Source organism: Episyrphus balteatus, chromosome 4 (assembly GCF_945859705.1).
Source record: "Episyrphus balteatus chromosome 4, idEpiBalt1.1, whole genome shotgun sequence".
Taxonomy (NCBI): domain Eukaryota; kingdom Metazoa; phylum Arthropoda; class Insecta; order Diptera; family Syrphidae; genus Episyrphus; species Episyrphus balteatus.
In genome coordinates this window covers 33,436,449-33,458,979 of record NC_079137.1, presented here as the reverse complement: position 1 = coordinate 33,458,979, position 22,531 = coordinate 33,436,449, and the positions used below count along the sequence as shown (strand labels likewise).

The window sequence follows — 22,531 nt, the reverse complement described above, 5'->3', positions numbered from 1 at the left end:
TTTTTTAGTTTATGGTCTTAGGATTCGTAAAATATCTTGACAATCAAAAAATAATGTTAGGGTTTACACTTTTTGTAAATTATTGTTTATGTTAGGGCTACATAAATGCAACTCAGCTCTATTTTCTACCTCGTTATAGCATTCAAAACCGGCGTGCGTTGTTAGCTTTAAATGTGCGTCGCGTCGTTTCTTAGAAGATTCGCGTTTTAGTAGGAGTCCCTAAGACGGTTATTTTGCAACGGTTTATCTAAATACATAGGTCGTTCAAAACAGTTGGATGAGCAAATTTTTTTGTTCTTGTCCTGGACAAAAAAAGAATCCCTCGAACTTAAAACCAAACAAAATTCTCTGTTATTCTTACCTCTTTTGTTTAATTTTTTTTTTTTAATTTTCAAACTTCATCAAACAAAAATTTTGATCCCCTAATAATTGTTTAATATTTTTAATAACGACATACCTAATACCATGCACCGAATACAACCACCGAAATTGTTTTTGTTTTAGTTTTTATCCCTCAACACCTAACAGTTAATTAATCCACTTACTTTTAGCTTCCTTTCGTGGTTCAGATTTTTTTTTTCAAACTTATCTTTCGCATCAAATAGCCACTCAAAGATAACAAGTTTCCGGTCTTGCGTACACCCTATTTTCTGCACATTACATAAATCAGAAATACCCCTTCAAGACATAAGAGTCATTCAGGTATTATTTTGATTTAACAAAAATCAAAACAACCACTCAATAAGATTAAAATTCAGAGATTTACTTTTAAAACAATAAACAGGAAGAGGAACTGTTGAGTACAACTTATTCTCATAACGGAACTGCCATACATTGAAAGCAAGGAACCAAGAAAGGGAATAAAATAATGTAGAAATTCACTTCTATCAGCTTGGTGGATAATTATATTGGATGAATGAATGGTTTATTTTTATTATTGAATTGAAAATAATGAAACACCAAGGGGTTTTTTCTTTGAATGTTAAATTTCCCTTTATAATACAGCTCCTCAAACTGTGGTACTTGGTTTGGATATTTGCTAATTACCGCAAGAAGTTATTCCGAATGCGGTGAATGTATCAAATACACCCATATTGTAGGAACATTTTTCGGAAAGCGTTCCATGGTAATAGAGATTGGAGATTAAAATTATTGAAGAGGTTTCGTGTAGAGAAATATTTGTAAGCAGGCACTGAAGGAGGAAATAATGTAGAAATCTTTAGTTCCAACTCGGAACTCCGAAGCGGAAAATTCAAATTAGAATTCGCATCAATCGTATTTTGATACGGTTCGAAGCTGAAAATTGATACACTTTGTTTTTTTTTCAAATGTTATGAAGGTTAACATTTATGACGGAAGTTATTCACCCTAATTTAACACATTGAATAAATATTTCAAAAACATGTTTGTTTGTTAATAGTAAAAAAGATAAAAATTTGCGCCCAAAGTAAAGTGGATAGAAAGAAGTATTTTTATATTCTTCCCTTAGGTCGTGCAAATTTAATGTTAAGCTTTTTAGGAAGACACCCCTGCTCTATCGATTCACGAAATAAAAACCGACAGTGCCTCTGAGTTTAAGGTTAGGCCTTTTTTAGCAAGCGTTTTAACTGGAGTACGCGTAACAATTACCAAATTTCAGTTTAATACGAAAAAGAATGACACAAAAAGTATAATTTTGTATTACGTTTTGTATTTAAGTTTTTTTCTTTTTTTATTCCTACATGGTGAAATGATAAGAAGATTTCTGCATGGTTTTTTGCGAAAAAGACCTCCGTTTTTAATTAAGCTCATCAATTTCTTGACTGTTTTAATTTAAAAGAAATTTAATCAGATAATCTTTTTATTTTTACGTGAAGACTTTTTAATAAAAAAAAATGGCTATGTTATATTATGAAATCTTTTCATTTTTAGTTGGTTTTTTTTTTAAGAAGAAAATTCTTATTAAAATGAATTGAATTTGACTTAAAATTTAAGCGGATTTTTATATGAATAATAAGAAATCTTATAGTTTTAAAAAGATGGGATTTAAAGTGGCAACTATCTTATTTTAAAGTGCCTTATTTTTCTCTACGACGCAAAACAACGCGACTAAACGCGACACGACGCGACACAACGCGACACAACGCGACACAACGCGACACGACGCGACACGACGCGACACAGTGCGACACAGTGCGACACAACGCTACACAATTATGATCGATTAATTTTTCTTGTCGCTTTTTCGTTTCATCTTGTTTCAAACCACGACGATACTAAAGAAGTTTTCACTTCAAAAAGTGCAAACACTTTAACCTCAAGCTAGCTTGATGGTTAAATACCAAACAAAAATTGAACTCTGCAATGAACCAATTGCACTGATTTTGGTTGTTTGTTTTCAAGTTATATTATACTCTTTATTTAGTTAAAATAAAATAAACAATTAGACAATAATTTTTATTTAAATATTTAATTAATTTTAAATTTAAATTTTAAATTTTACAACATTTTATGTTTTTGAATCGATGCACAGTGTGGGATTTCGCGAATTTAGCGGAATTTAATTCGAAAAATGACTTGTCTTGTTTGATGCCAAAACCGGTTTTTCTTAAAGCTAATAGATTGTAGAAAGTGATAACAAAAGCATTGATAGGTGGGGATCATGTAAACAAAAAAAAATAGCTTCGAAGTTGCAGTTGGCGATTTTTTTTTCTGTTTATTTGGTGAAAGAGATTACTTTGCTCTTAATTTTTTCTCGTGCGTTTGGTGTGCGTTTTAATAAAAGTTTTATTTTTTTTATACTTTCTAAATATCAAGGTATAATTATGTAAGTATTTTTTTATTTCACAGGGTGTTTTACATTTTTGTTTTGGTGATTGAAGTTAAAAAAATGTGTTTTTTTCGATTTTTGTACCTTTGTTATGGAAAAACTTTAGTTATTCCGCGTTATTCCGCTTAGAGACAATATTCAATGCAAAGCTTGATTTATTATCTATCAAGAATCACTAAAATTTGACACCCCAATTTTGTTATGATATATATATTTTTTTTTTTTTTTCTAAATGACCATCAAAAAAAAATGATGGCATACCGTAAAAATCGAATAACTTTTTGGTATTTTGTTAGAAGAAGAATGTTATAAAATTAGAAACTTTTTTTATTTCACAGGGTGTTCAAAAAATTTGTGAATTTGATTTTAAAATAGTTCCAATAAAAATACAGGGTGTTCAAATTCAAAGTTAACAGTAAGAAAAACAAAAAAGAATTAAGTTATTTTAAAAATTAAAAACGAAAACTATAAATTAATAACAAAAAAAGTATTACATCTGATAAAGGGTGTTCCAATTATAATAATAAAAATAAATTAATTTAAAAAAAACAATTGTTTATTTTTCGAGCAATAGTGCCTTTAACGCGTATTTTTCACAAAATTTGATTTTTGATACTTTGAAAATCGGTATTAAAATTAATTTTACATGTTATAAGTGCTGTGTTTTGTTATTGTGTGTATATGTACTGTGGAGTATTAATTTTCGTCTTTTTATAATGTGGTATGTTATTTGAATAATTAGCAAACTATCCTTTTAAATTACAAAATATTTCGGTATTATATAATTTAAAGAATGTCTTTCCAAATAACAAAGAAGGACATATTTGATGTTTGGGTCTCAAAAATAAAAATTAAGCGCTTTGAGGCAGTTATGTCATTTGTTTTAAATGTTTTTGGTAACATAACGTTTTCTGAAGAAGCAGTGAAATCATTAAAGGCGTCTGTGAGGACAACTTGTTTTAAGTTAGATCAGTTATGGTCAAAAAACAGGAACCGTGAAAGCTTTGAATGCAAAAATGCTTCCTGGCTCAGTGGCTATTTAGTAATACCACAGCAAATATTTTACAAAATTCCTTCCCCTTCGAATTCTGCAAGTGTGGGTAGACCTAGAAAATCATTTAATGAGTGCTGTGAAAAAATGAAGGAGAAGAAAGTACAAGGCCTCTTAGACTCATTTAGCTTTGAAGAAATTTCAACTGCATATGCAATTAGTTTGCGAAAAAGTGGAAAAAGGAATTAGTAAGGGTGAAATTGTTTACATTAAAAACAAAACATATAGTAAAAACAATTAAATAAATTCAAATTGGCTTTTTATTTTACAAGAATAACACGATTGGTAAAAACAAATTGTCTATTCCAGTTAAACTGATTTTTTTTCGACAGGAAGTTTACGGTTCTTTTAATTTTTGGTATCCTTGATGATGTATGGCAGAAAAATTTCGTGACAGAACACTTACCAATTTAAAAAAAAAAACATTGATTGTGCATAAATAAAGCTACGTAATTTAAAACATCCTTTGAAATAGTATCTTGTACGTTTTAGTAGCCTTTTAGAGAATAGTTTCTTTAGTTCATAAACAACGTCATTGACATATCGGTTTGCAAAAAACCTAGTCAATTCTGATAATAATTAACTTTTTTCTTTATTTTATTCATATTTGTCATAAAATTAAACAATAAATCATTCCTCAAAAGTTTTTTTTGTAAATTATGATTTTCAAAAAAAAGTACTTTTTGGTGAAAATAACCTGTCACTTCAAAGCTCATTTTACAAAAACTTAAATAAAATATCACCAAAATGTGAATTACATTTGATTGTATACACATATTCAATGAACTAATCACAAAAAAAACTACAACAAAATTTAAAATGCAAGCGTTATTAATTTTATTCCGCTAAATTCGCGAATTCCCACACTGTGCGATGGCGACGACGACGCGTTTCAAGGCTGCTACTCCATCTTCAATCCCAATAATTTTCCGGCCTGTAGAAACGCGCCGTCTATATAAAAACATAAAAAGTTGTAAAATTTAAATTTAAAATAGGTAAATAAATATTTAAATCAAAATAATTGTCTCATTGTTTATTTTATTTTATTTTATTTTATTTTATTTTATTTTATTTTATTTTATTTTATTTTATTTTATTTTATTTTATTTTATTTTATTTTATTTTATTTCAACCAAATAAACAATTGCACTTTTTTTTTCTTATTTTTGATAATTTTGTTTGCATCCAACAAAAATACAAAAACTGATTCATTCTTTTTATGCAGATATAAAAAAAAATGAAATTCTTTGACCTCTAACATCGATTTTGTTTACTATCTTTGTTTATTCATTTTTGTTTGCATTTGTTTGATAAGAAGGAAAATGCTTTAGTGCCAATAACCCTAAAAGTGCAAGCAATATAACGGCAGGGCAGCAACCTGTTAGTTCGACCTTCAATCTTTTGAATTGGTTGTGGCCTATAAATTATTCTGTCGAATTTTAACAGCAGGTAAATGGAAAAATTACTACCTTACCTACTTCTTGGAATTCGTTTTATATTTTATAATTCTAGGGTTTGTTACTGAATAGTGCAAAACTAGATTCTTTGTGTGCCAAAAAGGATCTGTTGATTTTTGCGTCAGGCAGATAGACCATTAGACCTTTTTAATACGTATGTAGGTAGTTTCTCAAGAAAGGAGATTAGAAAATTCTAACTACTTATCCTACCAATATCTAGGTGTAGGCATGAAAATTACATTTCCGGAAAAACCACTTCAACAACTAATTTGCATTGGTTCCGCATTTTTTCTACCATAGTAACAGTAATAATCTTTTAAAAATTTCTTAAATTAGTTTAACTACAAGGGCAGGTATGTTTAAACGTAATTAACATGAAAAGGACTATTTTTGCTTAAAAGAATATCCGCCTTGCGGTTTACTCGAATCCCTCTTTTTTCCATATTACTTTGTTATTTGATGCCTAACGATATGCGCGTGTAAACCAATTAATAACGCAATACGTGTGGTTCCTACTTCCGAATTAGCTCCATCAATTGGAAAGGCATGCGAACAAGTTCATCGAGGAAATACACATGGTCTTTATCCTGTCCTCTAGTAAGCAACAAAAAATTTACTCCACTAAAGTCAGTCAGAATCAAGAAAACAGTACGAAAAAATAAAATCACCTAAAACCCTTCGCCTTCATATTAAGTTGAGTATCACTATAGGTCTGTTGTGCGCACCTTTGTTGTTTGGTATGGTGCCATTTAACACACGAGACCATCTGTCGATTTTTTGTGTGTGTTTTCAATTTTGTTTTTGAATGAAATTCGGACCCCTTTAAAATTAATATGTGACGGACGTAGGAGAAATATTATGAAGCATTATAAAGGAATTTGTATCGATTGTTTAAATATTTATTTCATTTTAACTACATGTTTTATACAAATGATAGTGATAGTTCTGCTGTTTTAGAAGTGTTAGACATTTTGAAGAACAATAATTGTCAAGTAAAAATCAACCAACTTTTTTTTTATCAAAAATTGCACAAGCAATTATTGGTGTATTTTTTTAAAAGTGAGCTGTTTTCGCAAAAAAATTTGTGTATTCAAAAAGAAGAAGTAATTTCTAAAACTTATGTATGGTTTCCGCTTAAAGGAGCTTTGAAAAAAAAAACCTTCTTTTTGAAAGAAAATAATCTCTGCAAAGAACTGCTAGATAATTTAATAATTTCGTCTATATTTCAAAAAGTGCTGGGGTCGAACTACGGCATACGTACGTTAACGCATTTACGCTGTATGTCTCTATCATTTTCTTCTGATTAAATAGAGAAAGCAATAGTCAAAACGTTAACGAACGTATGCCGTAGTTCGACCCCTGATTTATATATGATGTATGGAATTTTCAACGCTTTTATAGGCGGATACCATTAGTCGTATACAAAAATGGATAATACATAGTTAGAAACTGGCTCTTCTTTTAAATACATGATTTGTTTGTCTTTTCAGCAGTGTCTTCACGGCAGTGATTCGTTTATGGTATGGGGGTTTTTGCTTATAGCTTTTGGTGTGGGCTACTTGGTCTCCTTGAGGAAACAATGGATGGGTATTGTTTTTTAGATATTTTATAGACAAACCTGCACCAGAGTGTCGAATAATTAGGCTAAGATGGATTGATTATCTTCAATAAAGGTAACGGCCCTAAGCAAAACTCGGTATTTTTGAGTGAATTTTTGATCAAAAACTTTCAAAACCAGATCCAAACGTCCCCCAGTCACTCGATTTGGATACTATATAGCATCTGTTAGACCATTTGGTGAGAAAAGTAAGGAAGCATTCAAAGGATTAGCTGAAACGAGTCTTTTAGGAAGAGTGGAAAAGATTCGGCCCAAAAGTTGCAAAAAATCTAGTAAAATCAATGCCTTCAAGTGAGTTTGACCTCGTCAAGTCTAGGGGGTAGCCTAAAATATATTAATTCTCAAAAAAATTTAGATATTTATACTTTTAACATCGATTTTCATAGTTTTTTCTTCTCTGTATACTTACTTTTGTAATGCGAAATTTTGTACTGTGTTTAATTTTTTGTCGCTTTTTCATTTAGTATTGATTATTTGACAATTTTTTTTTGTAAATATGTAGGCAATGATTAATGAAATAAAACCACATTTAATTTTTTTTCGAAAATGTGTTAGATTCTTTTTTTTGAGGTCTTGGTTAAACAAAGTTAGGGGTGTATACTTACTTTTGTGACTGAGTGTATTTAAAATTTTTTTTAAAAACTAAAACAAAAATTTACATTATTTTGTTTATTTTATTTAATTTTTATTTTATTTTATTTTAGGTATTTTATATTATTTTATTTTAGGTATTTTATTTTATTTTATTTTATTTTATTTTATTTTATTTTATTTTATTTTATTTTATTTTATTTTATTTTATTTTATTTTATTTTATTTATTTTATTTATTTAATTTTATTTTATTTTATTTTATTTTATTTTATTTTATTTTATTTTATTTTATTTTATTTTAATTTATTTTAATTTATTTTTTTTTTTATTTTATTTTATTTTGTTTTATTTTATTTAATTTTTATTTTTTTTTATTTTATTTTATTTTATTTTATTTTATTTTGAAATAAATTTAGGTAAATGTCATGCATTTAAGTCTCTAAAGTAAGTTAATAATGTGCACAAAAATAAATAATATACCCCTAAGTCCGTGTTCATGTGAAACTTTGTGTGCAATGTGCACATGTGCGGTTTCAAATTGAGGCGCAAAGAGAATGTTGGTTGGCGGCGCTCACCGTACAACACACACACACACATGCAAATAATGCACAGGAACACAAGGCGAGGACTGCAGACGAGACAAGACCACAGGACGAAAACCGAAATACGAGAGTATCGTCGCCGCTGCTGCTGCCGGCCGCACCGAAGACCGAACCGAATAATCATTTGAAGTTGAACCTTTTCGTAGATAGGACGTCGCCGTTGATACACACTATAGTCGTGCTATAATATTGATAACCGTGTCATCTCTGTATTATTAACTGTTATTTATTGATATTTTCTTGTGATGTTATGTTACCATAGACACAGTGCTTTGCTCCTTAATTAAATAGATATTTGTCTTTCTTATCGATGTGCGGCACTATGGATTATAATGTCTAGATTTTAACTGTTTAGAAATTCAAAAAAAAAAAAAAAATTGTAGACAAGTGTTTTAAATAAGAGAACTTCAATTCAATCTACGCCAAGGATAACAATGTCTGAAAAGTCATCGGAATACCATAAGAAGACTTGTATCATATGTGGATGTCACACTAACCAAACCATTAACATCTACGAACCCCGCAGTGGACCAAATATTGTCCGGCTAATCCAAGCTAGATTTAAATTCCAGGTAAGAATCTATTAGATACTTCTCTTAAAAAAATGTGAAAAGAAAATACATTTTGTCAATAAAGTGCCAGGATATATTAAGTTCTAGGAAAAATCAATATTTAAGGCCAAATATAATTATGTAGTGAATGTAGGTATACTACACACAAAAATGACTCATCCACCCCTCGACTCAACTCGTATCAAATCCTCATCCACACCGCACACACTGTCGCAAAAAGGATTCACTTTGCGCGATTCTTGAACCCACCAACCAACACTCTTCTTGCCACTTCAAGAAGAAGAGCGAAACTTTTCGATTTTGTTGTTGTTGTATTCTAACAACCCATTAGTCGGTCATAGAAGGAGCCTGAAGAAAAGGAAAAAAAAATAAAAAAAAAACTTCACAAGTCTCTAGACTCATAGTCTATCGTCATCGCCCAAGCTAACCCAGATCCTTCTAGGTAATCAATGTGTGGGAACCTGCACTTGTGAGTAATCTGATACCATAAATCGATAGGCAGGAAATGCATTCATATTATATATTGGTTTAGGAGGACAAAAACGATAATAATACACAGAAAAGATGCGTGTCAATAGAAATTTGAGCTGATGATGGTCAGTAACCTTTAAACTTTCACAAATATACTCGTAGGTACTAACTCTATACACTACTCTGCTCGCAATGTGTCCTCGGTGTTGGATTCTGCTGGTTTGGATTTTTATAAGGCATTTCCCGCAGCTGTCAAGGGAAGCGATTTTTTGTTTTTTTTTTTTTTTTTTTTGATTTAAGTAGAGTGTCTGATCATCTTCACAAGTTGTAAAACTTCACCAAATACAAAACACCAGACGGCAGGCAGATGTTTTTCTTTTTTTTTGTCTTTCTTTTCTTTTTTTTTTACTGAACATCGCATAACCTGGTTATTGCACCTGGTTCCATTCAAGAAAATGAGATGAAGATGAGGAATCTGTGTGATCTTCATTTTATAATGAACCAAAAATGATGCTTTCTTCAATGTATCAAACATAAAAGAAAAAAATATAGGTTTATTTTTGGGATAGCGCCTTTGAATTTGTTGTGGCACTCGTCGTGAATTAGGAAAAATTATCACAAAATTATTTTCCATCTAGAATACAAAAGGTGTCTTGTAGTTTTGTTTTGTTGTTAGAACATCTGCTGTTATGGTGCTCCTGGTTAAAGACATTTTTAAAGCATTCATCCAAAGAAAATCGATCTTAAAAGATACCTTAAACTATGTACAACTGTAGTCCGGTTCAATCTTTGTTGAAGGTTTTTAATTGGTACATATGTAAGAAAATCCTGTATTAATGGAAACCTAAATAGAACCATTTTTTTATTTCCGGCTAAAATGTATACAGACATTTTGGAAATTTGAAAATTTGAAAATTTGAAAATTTTGAAAAAAAAATTACATTCATTTCGAAAATCGAAACGGTTAGTTAAATATTTGCATATAAGTAAATTTTAATTTTTTAAATAAATTTCAAAAAATGTCTTAAAAATATTTTTTTCAGTTTTGTTTTTTTTTTTTTTAAACTTATATTAAATTTCTAAAAAATTTCTTTTATAAGAGAGTATGTATGAGAAACTGACGTGTATTTTATATAATAAAAATTCCAAAATGTATTTTGACTTCAGGAATCGAAAGGGTATCAAGGTACGAGTCGAAAACCACACTTTGCACAATCGCACCTACACAGAGAAAACAAAAATAGCTCTTTTAATATTTAAAACCGATAACTATTTTAAATAGTCGTTATTGTCATTTAGCCGCCAGTTTTTTTTTTATAACAATTTTACTTCTTCACGTGTTTTTGAATCTACAGAAAAAAATGTATTGCAAACTTGAAGATAATTTAATTTCCTACAATATAGGTAATATGTTAAATAACATTTTGTCGATTGTCCCTTCGGTTTAAGAGTTTGGGTGATTTTCTTATTGTTGTCATATCTGTTTTATTTGAGCTTTTTTGAAAATTCATCTTTTTGTTACCTTCATTTTTTGCATTTACGGTTTTTCGATTTGACATTTGATTTTAGGTGAAAAATATGGTTTTCGACTCCTGTTCCTGTCTTGATACTCTTTCTCGTCCTGAAGTCAAAATGCATTTTTTTCCCAGGCCCCCATATAACAAAATCTAAATTTCCCGTACTAATGTAGGTAATATAATAGATATGACGTATGGGCAATATAATTCTTATCCATAGATACATATGAATAAACTTTTTATAAAATCTGACGTAGTTGCCTTTGATTTGTAGCACGCTTCGTGAGTTAGAAAATTAATGGGTCATATTCATTAGTTCCTGTTTAACTTAACGTCCAATATAATCCAAATAGAATAAAATCGGATTATTCTTAAAAACAGTGTTTATAAATAAGTACGCTCCATTTAAGTTATTCGTAAGCATTTTATGTCGTTTTCTTTCACTCCAATGAGAGTACCCTTTCAGTACTTATTTTTGCACTTTTGAAGGTTTTGTGTTCTTTGACGCCACAAAAGTGTAAAAAAAAAATTACTCCGGAGTAATTTTAGTACTACGGAATACCCCGGATTTCCTCCACATTTTTAGTCAGATTTACACCGATTTGCACACACACTTATGAATTTGAAGTTTGACATTTTAAAATTTTGTTTGAAAAGTGAAAAATGCGAAAAGTTTTTTTTCAAACTCTTTTGTTATTAACAAAAACAACCATTATGAGTATATTTTCTATTGTATTATATTCCGCCAGATATATTTCTTCCATTTTTTCGTTAATTCTTCACTTTTTCAAAAATGAAATGAAAACCGAATAAAAAAATTTTCAGCCAGTGTTCTTCATCAATAACAAAAAAAATCCTGTGCCATATAGCAAAAAAATCCCAATTTTTTCTGCGTTGATGGGATATTTTTATTTTACAATTATCAAACTAAGGGTGTGTGTCAATTAGGCTGAAAACCCCGATCAGAAGTGTAATGAAAAATATACCAAAAGTAAAACTAAGTGCGCTTCTACACGAAGACGCAAAGCGCGAGACGCACATAAGAGGAAGAGAGAAATAAAGTTCGAAAAAAGGGGAAGGAAGATTTTCTACCGTGAGTCTCCGGTAAAAAATTTTGTGACTCTTTTTGACGTTTCTCTTTGATCTTGTTCTTTTTTTTGCTGTTCTGTTTTATTTTATTTCGTCGGTCGCGCAGTCTTCTTCGTCGGTTGTGTATCATTTGCGTGTATAGTAACGTTTTTAATTTATTCAAAAGTTTTCGTTGCAGACTTATCAACGAACCTTTATTATGCTTCATATGTTATTAATATTAAATTTTTTTTTTCAATTCATAAAATTTTTTTTAGGCCTGTTATCACTATTTTTTTCATGGAAATTATCCATTTTTGCCTTGTCACACACACAATTACAAAAAAAAAAAATTACTCTCATTATGTTCTTTCACTAAAGAAAAAGGAGTAAAAACTTAGAGTACTCCTTAATAGAGTGAAAGAAAACGACATTAATTACTGTCTATATAACATCTGCTAGAATTCGTCTAGTATTTCCTTTTTACAATAAGAGGCTATGTTAACCTTAACTAAATTCCTAAATTCTAAGCTGCACCATGACCATGTGTCATGTGAAACACCTACTCACCGTACCCATACTTTGTATTAATTAATGTAAATACTCCTGTGCCTTTAGGTACGCACTCTTAAGATGTATTCGATTGACCAGAGCCGCTTCGCCTGTCGATTGAATTTTTACCCTAAATAAAAAAAAAACCACCAGAACCAGCCTACAAAAGTTATTAAGCGCCAGCTGATAAAGTTCCACGAGGCAGGTGGTTTATTATGCCTATACTTTTCTTACTTCTTAGTTTTATGATAATAACTGCATGTGTAGTGTATACACCACCAACGGCTGTTGTGTTGATGTTTTTTTTTTTTTTTCCTTTTTTAATTTATTTTTTGAGGTATTTTTTCGATCGTTTTTTTTAGGGACAGTTGTATGGTATTAAATTAATTTGAATTGATCGGTTTCCGTTGTGTTTGTTAAGGCAAGGTGTTGAATTGGAACGAATAAAAACATGTTCTTGAGAGTAGAGGGAGATTGTTTCGCGTGCCACGACCGTTAAACTTCTATTATGATTATAGGGAATATACAAAATATAACATTTGTTCACAACAGAAAAGGCGGTTATGCTAAAGGTGTAAACATCATTAGGCTTTGACTGTTTACTTTGTGTATCTATTTGTATTTTATAGATTTTTTTTTTCTGAAAACAAAATTTCTTGATGCATTAAATACAACTTGCTGATTAAAATACATTTTGAATGAAATCAAATGTTTCAATAAATAAAAAAACATGGGAAGAAAGATATGTATTAAAAAGATATGTGTGAATTTCGCTCAAACATTTAAAGAGTTTTTTTTTTTAAGGTTTTTTTTTTGTAAAAACGCAACAAAATTAAGTTTATTGCAATTTATGTATGTATTTTATTAATTTAATTATGAGTTTTAATTTTTTACCAGAGTTTTTATTTATTTTTTACGAAGTTTATAGGGTGCCTTGTGTCTGTAGAGCACGAGACTCTTAATTTAGGGGTCTTGAGTTCGAACCCCGCGTTGGGCGCCAATTAATTGGACTTCTCTACGAACCGTGAAATTCAAAAAATTTTAGATTAAAAATCTTTGATATAAAGAATTATTTTCTTGTTGTTTTGTTTTCTTGTAAATCGAGGTTTCACTGATGATGGGCTGCATGTCAGTTCGAAATGCATTCGGTGTTTTAAATTTTGCAAATAAAATATGCGTTATTTTTTGAAAATTTGAATTTCGTGTTTTTATTGTAAAATTTTTGTCTTTGTAGTGAATAAAGGAAATTGCCTTTGCTTAATATAATTTTGTAAATTTCGCCTACAACATCGGTTCGCTACTTTGAAAGTTTTAACAAAGAATTGGGGAAATCCAAAATCTTCTCAGATCAATAGAGAACAATGATATTTTGAAAAATTGGTCCGAGCTACATTATGACCCAAAATCTAGGAAGAAGAAAAACAAATCTGGCTGCCCTTTTTTTATCAGCGACTTGAAAGAAATAACTCTCTCGGTCGTCCAACTCTTCTACTTTCTGAAGTTAGTGGGTTTCACTTTCAACTTCTTCATGCGATACGTTGATTCCAGCTAAATCCTCCCTTCGCATGCTATCCAAGTCTTTAGTTGTTTTCATTTGTTGATCCTTGCCCAAATACCCAAGTCTCTAGTTCTTTTCATTCGTTGATCTCAAATACCCAATTTTCGTCAGAAAGCAAAGCATTGGATCTTCCTTGCACAAGATCGACTAGTCTTTCAGCACATGGTATGAAATGCTTTTCGATGGAGTCAATTTCTGAGCTGATGATAATCCTTATTTTGTGATAAACGTGGGGTGATAGAAGACAGGATCATTTAGTCTAACAATACATGTGAAACTTGGGCCTTCGAGTGATTGCATTGGGTCATCAAATTTTACCCTTTGATATGTAATAGGCCGTGAACTGATACCTATCCGGAACAGTTTCCTTTGATTTTTTTCTTTTAAAAATAAGACTATATCATCAAAATTATTATTTTTATAAATTCTTATTTACCCTTGAATTTCTTTTATTTACAGCCTCTTAACGAAGACAAATATCTGTGCTATAGTTGCAATAACTGGCTTATCAACTGGCATTCTCTACAAGCATTAAACAGTAACGACGCTGATAATCCTTCGGGTACCTTTCGATCTTCACAAATAAATAATATGGTTGCCGAAAAAGGTTCTCCTTCAGAAGCCAACAACAGCATGAAAAATAGCACAAAACCAGTTGCACAAGTGCGACCCCAGCTTAAAAATCAACCAGAACTAAATAATGTTTCCCATTTATTGCCAAAGAGACCACCAACAAGCCAATCAACAACAACAAAAACGTCTAAACGTAGCGAGTATTATTATCTCTCGAAAAGAACTTTTCCAAGTTGCCATCGTCTCAAAAGAACTCACAAAAGGAAGACCCTTCATAATTGCTGCGTTTGTGGACGCACAATTACAAGAAGGATTTTGACAAACAGCTCGAAGGCAAAGGTCACTGGAGTAAAATGCAAAAGGTGTCGCGACACCATACACTGGCGAAATATGTACCTGAAAACTCTGTTGCTGCAAAAGAAACAGGAACTCACAAACAAAACAAAATCACCATCAGTGAGGCAAAATCATGTCAATCTAGTCAACAGTCAAACACCAATGCACAATACAAATGTCTCTACGTCCCAAATGCCATATCAACCCCGACAATACCAAAAACCGTTGGTAGATGGCAAAGTTGTATCAATGCTCCGGCGATTGGGAACAACGCTATCCAGGGATAGCACAACAAGTACTACCTATCAACCGCCAATTATGAGTCCTGCGAAGAAAAAATCCCAAAAATGGACACGGAATATTGCTGATAACGAAATTGTTATTAACTTCAATACCGCAATAACGGAAGTCCTGCCGATCAGGCACATCCGAAGAAAGTTGACATATCAAATATCAGACACAGTCGTTCCCACCTTGGATTCTATAGAAATCGATAGCAGTGACGAGGAAGAAGAGACAGACAATGCGATGGGAGAAGAAGTAAAAATGAATGAAAAGATAAACTGTGACATTAATCTTGAACAAGTTTACAACTTGCTGCCGAAAGGACTCACCGTTTCCCTCATTTCCGATTCAGAATCAATTCTTGTTAACTAGAAACCATTCAAAAGGAAAGGAAGAAGGAAGTTTCATTGAATTTGTTTTGTATCTAATGTAATTTTGTTATTTTGTTCATAGTTCAACTTTGTTTTTTTTTATTATTTTTCTGTAATAATTTAAATTATAATTTTTATTTTGTGTATAGTTTATAAAATAGTAAAATGTGAGATGATATAGAAAAAATAATTAATAATAATAATATAATTAATATACTCTATGTATGTGCGCTTAATTATAAGGCAGTCATTATTTATTTAAATTAAGATTGAATTAAACAAAAATACATATATCATTATTATGATTGATGACACACAAACCAGCACTAGGTACCTTTTCTTTAGTTTTAACAAAAAAAAAATAAAAATCGCTGCATGCCATATCATCATGTCCAAGAGAGAAATGTACTCAAATAAAATTTTATAATAATTTAAATAAACAGTAAGCTGTAAAAAAAATAATTGAATTTTTTTGTTTTTTTATTTATTTAGGGCCAATTTTTCAATAGTCAGTTAAACAGTCAGTTAGTAGTTATTCCTAAGGATAGAGAAAAAATCAATTTTTCAACAAGCAGATATACCTTATTCCTATGAATAAAACTATCTGCTTCTTTCAGAGACGAATAAAAATTATTCTAAGGAATAATCTCAACAAAAATATTGTGTCAGTTGTCAAAGCTGTTTTGAAAGAATTTTGAAAAAAATACAGTGGAACACAAGAAAACAAAAACAATCATGAATAAAAATGACGTTTAATTTTAAATATTTCTGAATTTGACAATTTTTTTTTGTTATTCTGTAGAATAAATTATTCTTGATTGAAAAATTCAATGTTTTTATCTGATTGTTTATGAGCCTAATAACTTTATTCGTCGAACAGTTAACTGACTGTTTATTAGAAGATTGAAAAATTGGCTCTTAATGGAACATAAAAATCATCAGATAACATTTTGTAAACACTGTTCGTAAAATATTAGTTTTTATAAACTTTGACAAAATTTAAAAGTTTTGTTAATTTGAATTATTTTCTAATTTATTTCAAAAATCAAAAAAAATATTATTCGGCCCTATTCTGTTAATCGATTCACGTGAAAGTCTAAAATAGGAAGCGTTTAAATGGAGGTTAAAATTAAACTTAACCAAATTTTTTTTCTTAAATGTTTTTAAATCATACAGAAAAAACGCATTTCTTTCGAAATTTAGAGGTTTTTCAAAGCCAGTTTGACGTATTAAAGGATGGAAATCTTTCAATTCACGTGAATCGAATAGCAGAATAGGGCTGATTGAAATTTTCTTACCTGAATTCATGGGCTTATTGATTATGTACTCATATCTTTAATTCAAAACCAATTTCGAGACTTTTGTCAAAGGATTTCGGTTTCTGAATGTAAGAACAAAAATTGTTTGGAAATATCTCAGGAACCAGACCTCCAAGAAACTTTTGCTTTTCAATTATTAAAAGAGCCTAAACAGACCTTTCTTTTGATGTATCATTCGATGGATTTGGAGAAAACTTTTTAAAATGTATTTTTTTTTTTTTTGTTCGAAAATCCCAAAAAAATAGATTTATAATTTTGTTGCCTGAATTCATGGCCAGTTGATTATGAACTCATAATTTTAATTCAAAACCAATTTCGAGACTGTGGTCGAAAGATTTTGGCTTCGGAATGTAAGAAATAGAAAAAATGTTTGGTTGGAAATATCTCAACTGCGTGAAACTGTGTAGGTCTTTGTTTTTTCTTAAAAAAATACTTTAATTTAAAATTAAGAATAGACATAGCAAGTTCCGGGGATGGTTTTTTTTAAGGTATTTTTTATGTCAGTCGATTGCTCCAGACAAGTTTAAATTGAAAACGCATTTTTCCGTTTATAATTAAATAGAGAAGTTGAGACGTACTTGATTAAAAAACTAAGGCATCTTCTTTTTTGTATTTAAGTCATTTTAATATTCATTTCGGACCTCGCAATAAAACCTAATTTTATTGTTTTTTTTTTTGTTAAAAGTAAATAAAGTTATAACAAATTTCTAAATATCTGCCATTACTTTGTACAGTAGGTACTTTTAGATAAACTGTCCATAATAAAATCTCGTCAAGGCCCTAACTACAAAATTTTCGATTTTCACTTTTTTGCATATTTGGAGTTTATTCTCATTTATTTTTTTTTTATCTTAGGCCTTCAAATAAGCCAGAAAATTTCAAATAGTTTTTTTTATTTTTTTTTTTATTTCTATATTCAGATTGTGGTAAGTGATTAAGTTTTTCCTCTATTCCTCTATATCAGAAGTATTAAAAATGTTGTTAGGGCGTTAACGAGATTATGGGCAGTATAGGTGGCCTGCTTCTCGATTTTTAACATAATCCATTTTGCGAAGTTAGTCATGGTTAACCTCGTTGCTAAGTTGAGATTGTCTTCTATCTTAACCAACAGGATATTTCTCAAGGGGCCAAATTTCGAAATTCCAATTAAACGTAATATGGAAAATCGACGTTATTTCTCGAAGCGAGATTTTTTGAAAACAATTCATATTTGAGCATCCCTTGTGCTTTTTTTTACTTTGTGAACATCGAACGTTGTGATTGCTCTTCCTAAAATTAGAAAGTAATTTTAATAATTAAATAAATTAAATAAAAGATAAAGAATTTTCTTATACTCATATATTATATGTTGTTTATTTTACAAACGTTTAATAATTCTAAAAGGAACGTGTAAAATTAAACTTACATTTTGTGTCTTTTTTTGTTTCAGTATTTTCTTGATATGCAATCCATTTCATTGTAATGTATTTAGCTTTTAAGTTTGCCATTGTTATTTCTTGATACATAACTTAATTGTATTGGTTTGTCTTTGAAATCCAGCATCATTTAAGAACTTGTTGGATGATTACCAAAGCTTTTTAAAATAACACAGAATCCAACAACAAAAACTTGTTGAGAACTAGCTATTTTACTTTATAAGGAGAGGGACGTCCGATTGGGGGAACTTACGAGTAAGTTATAAGTTTCGGTTGTATCTTTACCATTTAATTTTAAATGTACTCATTCCCTTATAAAAAAGAAATGATTAAATTAGGCATATCTTTGTTTGATGACACATATTTGGGTGTGTGCAACACAATTAATACTATACGTAATTCTGAATCCAAATAAATACCTACTAAGAGCATTTTAGTGAGTCTATTAAGTTTTTTTTCGATATTAAGGACCCATTCCTTCAAAACTAAGAAGCCCCACGGTGCAACATACTTTACCAATTCTTTTTTAATTTATTTTATTTTGTTATTTTTTTTTTAAAGGCACACTCACAAAAATATATAGCCAAACAAAAACAATTCTTATTGATTTTGTTTCTGTAATTTGATATTCTACAGTTGAAATCAGTCCCCCATTTTCACTTTCTGTTACAAAAAAAAAAGCCAGTAATATAAGAACCTAGTGAAGTTAAATAAGACAAAAACTAGGAGTCATTCATATTTCTAACGAGCTATAAAAGATAGAAAAAAAGGATAACCTGAAAGGGCTTCAAGCATAATTTTTTTTAAATAAATGATAATTGATACAAATGGATTCAGAATATCACTTATGTCCTACAGCCTTACATATATGAATGTAACATTCTTTTGATTGTTTTCATGGATTTACAATAAACAAGGAGATTTCACTAGATTGATCCATCTAATGTTAATTTCCGTTTGCCAGAAAAAATCAATAATTTTTAATTTATTTTTGATCTTCTGTCAAAAAATACTGGGAAATACTGGTATCTCAAATTCTATTTGCAAAAAGAGATCATTTTTTAATGATCTGCTATCAAATTTTATGGATCTCGATTTTTAAAGAGATTAACACCTATTTGCACACGCACTTTCACACACACCGAAGTATTTGACATTCAAATAGAAATTCATGTAAATTTTCATCTGCCAGAAAAAAAATACTGGGAATACTGGCATCTCAAATTTTAATTGCCAAAAGAGATCTTTTTTTTTTAATTGAGATCAAATTTTTCAGATCTTGATTTTTAGAGGGATTTCAGGTTGTCTCACACATAACACGTCACACCAATGACACGTGACGACCGACGACAAAAAAAAACTCCGTAACAGTGTTTTTTTATGAAAGATCTCCACACTTTAATTTCGTCGTTCAGGTATGGAGTTTTCATACAAAAACGCAGTCGGCGTGTTTTTGAGGTCTGTCCTGTATTCGGTCGTTGGATTTTAGAGAGCCCTTACACCTATTTTCACAATGCTCACACGATCACCAGCCTTACCATTCTACTAAACTTCAATATTTTACGATATTCAGCTGGGTCTCTATCACGAAACGAGGAACAAATCAACGATAATAAAGTAAACGATAGTGACGACAAAAAGAGCGATTATTTAAAACGAAAAAGTCGTTTGGCCAAACCAAACCAAAAAACATATTTTTTTGAGGCTCACATTGCGGCAGACGCAACAATATTATAACACCTAATACCTTAACAAAAACGAAAGTCAAACGATAGGCAAATGGCAGTCGTAAAGATTTACGAGTATCGTTGAAATAAAACGATGTAATCGTTATACGTTATCGCGTTTGAACGATAACGAAATAGTTTCCACGATAATCGTTTTACAAAAAATCCAGTGAAAATGGGATGATACCATACCCCTGTCGAAAAAATCGTAAGTTTAAAAAGATTCAAAAATTTCAAGATCCGGCTATTACCAGAAGTGTTCTGTAACGCCACCTGATTTTTTTTATTAAAGTTTTTATGATAACGGGAAGTTTTCCATTATTTTCATGATCGATCAATTAGGAGTCAGTCAGTGAGCTAGTTAGTTACGGTTTTTATGATTTTTGAAGCCATATATCTAAGAAACCACACATCCAAAAAAGCTGACATTTTGTGACCATTTGTGATCATTTTAATTTTACAATTTTAGGCGTGATTTTACAAAAAAAAATTCCTTAATTTTTTATTTTGGAATTAATTTGTTCTAAGTTGGCTTTTTACCATTTTAGCATTATGTTTCTATGAAACTAGTAGAAATTATATGTATGTATGTACTTCATAGCAAAATTATGTTTTGAGAGAATTTTTTTGTTTTGTCTCTCTACAACCATTGAATAATTACAAATAGAAGTGGACACCCAGGGAAACTTCCGCTGTAAAATTGTCGTCGCTGTATCGTGCGTTGAATTAAAAAAGCAAATCCAACAACCCAAAAGCAAATCCAACAATCCAAAAGCAAATCCAGCAACCCAAAATCAAATCCCGCTTATACATATAGATAAAAATCTAAACTTTAAAATTGAATATGAAAAAGGCTTGTTTCTGCCTTTGAAAGACAAGTTCTATTGATTTTCTTCGATTTTTTTTCCATAAACATAAAATTAATGCTGAATCATATGGAAATGGAGGCAAGCGATTTCTAGTGTGACTCCGTAATAAGTTCAAAATTCGTTCAAGTTGGTGTGCCGAACCCCGATTTTTGTATAAAACTGCCATATAAAACCGTTTGTGAATTTCACAATAGGTTCCTGTCGATACGACCAGTTACTTCGGTAATTAAGAGTAATGAGCTACCTATAAGATCCAGCCTTATTTACCTGGGTCTGAGAAAAAAATGGTAAATGGAAAAAATGAATGTTATCTTTCTTCCTGATTTTTGTTTTTTTTTTTTTATTTATTTTATACAAATTTTAGTTTTACTTTTTCTGCCGCCCATAAAAAATTTGATCTCGCTGTTTCGGCCCCTCGAAATCATTGAGTTTGACAGGCCTGCCCTAGAGGATAAGGTGAATGTCTGGTAAGTTTACCTGCCTAGGTTCGAATCTGACGGGAAATTGAGATTGTTTTTTGTTTTTTTTTTTTACATTACTAGAATAAAAATGAATTAAATTTGTCGAAAAAAAAATCTCCACAAAAAAAAAAACAATTTCAATTTTTACCGGTATTCGAACCTAGGCCAGCAGGAGTAAAAGGCGTCGTCCTTGTTCTCTAGACTAATATGACTTTTCAATATAATAATAATTATTAATTTTTTTATGAAGGTTTAAAAAAAATTATTAGTTAAGCCTCAACTCGAAAATACATGATAGTTGAGGCGCAAACATGTACCTAGTTCATCTATCTTCCGGTACGTTGTGGTCGCATGAGTAATCTGCAGTGTCACTTCTATTTGTAATTATTCAATGCTACAACTACCTATTTCGATATGTACCTATTTCAATTTTTTTTTTTTCACTTCTTGCGCTTGCATCTGTCTGTCTGCATCTTTTTATTCAGCATAAACTATCTACTTTTTATGTGTGAATATAAAAAGAAACCTACCCTATTCAAGTTTTTTTTGCATAAATTAACAAAACCACGTTGCTTAAGATTAAGTATAAAATACATTTAGGTATAATATGAAATTCTGAAAGCTACAACATAAAACAGACTCTTGGAAAAAATGTTTTAATTTAAATTAACAGATTGTTTTATTTGGAATGTGCGATAAATAAATAATAATCACACTTTTAATTTGGCATTGAACTATGACGACGTAGTACAATAACCTCACTCAAACCGACTGGCTGGTAATAGTCGCAACAAATGCAAAAAAAAAAAAAAACTTAAACAAACAATATTTTTATCTCATCCCTTATTATTATAGAGTTAATATAAAAAAAAAAAACTTGAAAATATATAAATTTAAAGATATGAAAGTATCTACTTACCCTGATATCAATGCCAGAGATTTTTCCCTTCTATAATCTTCATTCAATTCGATGAAAAACGGGTATGTATAACAGCAATGCGACTCGACTCTATGATACTTATGAGAACCGCGTGTTTCTTATAATATGTTTCTGGCAAAGGCAAGTACTAGTGTCATCGTCGCAATTTTGTGTTTCTCTTCAATTCAAAGAGATAGAGAAGACATTTTTGGATTTTTTTTTTTTTTGTTCTTGTCGATGAAAGAAAATTTTCAAAGTGCCTTTGGAGATTACAAAAAAAAAAAAAACATGTTTAAAGTCGTCAATCGTCTACCAACAACAAAACTAGCTTTTGTTGGCAGTATGGCGCAATATAAACAGGCACATATTTATGTATAGAAAACGATGA

The 22,531-nt window shown here is 30.3% G+C and overlaps 1 protein-coding gene across 1 annotated transcript; it reads left to right on the top strand.

Moving 5' to 3' along the window:
- The first annotated feature begins 8,178 nt into the window (after positions 1-8,178).
- LOC129917744 (protein phyllopod) lies at positions 8,179-15,877 on the top strand. The gene is made up of 2 exons (XM_055997836.1): positions 8,179-8,702; positions 14,328-15,877. Exons 1-2 carry the CDS (start codon positions 8,565-8,567, stop codon positions 15,432-15,434), a joined length of 1,245 nt encoding a protein of 414 aa, XP_055853811.1. The 5' UTR covers positions 8,179-8,564; the 3' UTR covers positions 15,435-15,877.
- The last annotated feature ends 6,654 nt before the right edge of the window (positions 15,878-22,531 follow it).

Coding starts and splice junctions, on each gene's coding strand:
- LOC129917744 (XM_055997836.1), top strand. CDS start 8,565: ATGTCTGAAAAGTCATCGGAATACCATAAGAAGACTTGTATCATATGT. Junction 8,703..14,327: donor AAGCTAGATTTAAATTCCAG/GTAAGAATCTAT, acceptor TTTTATTTACAG/CCTCTTAACGAAGACAAATA.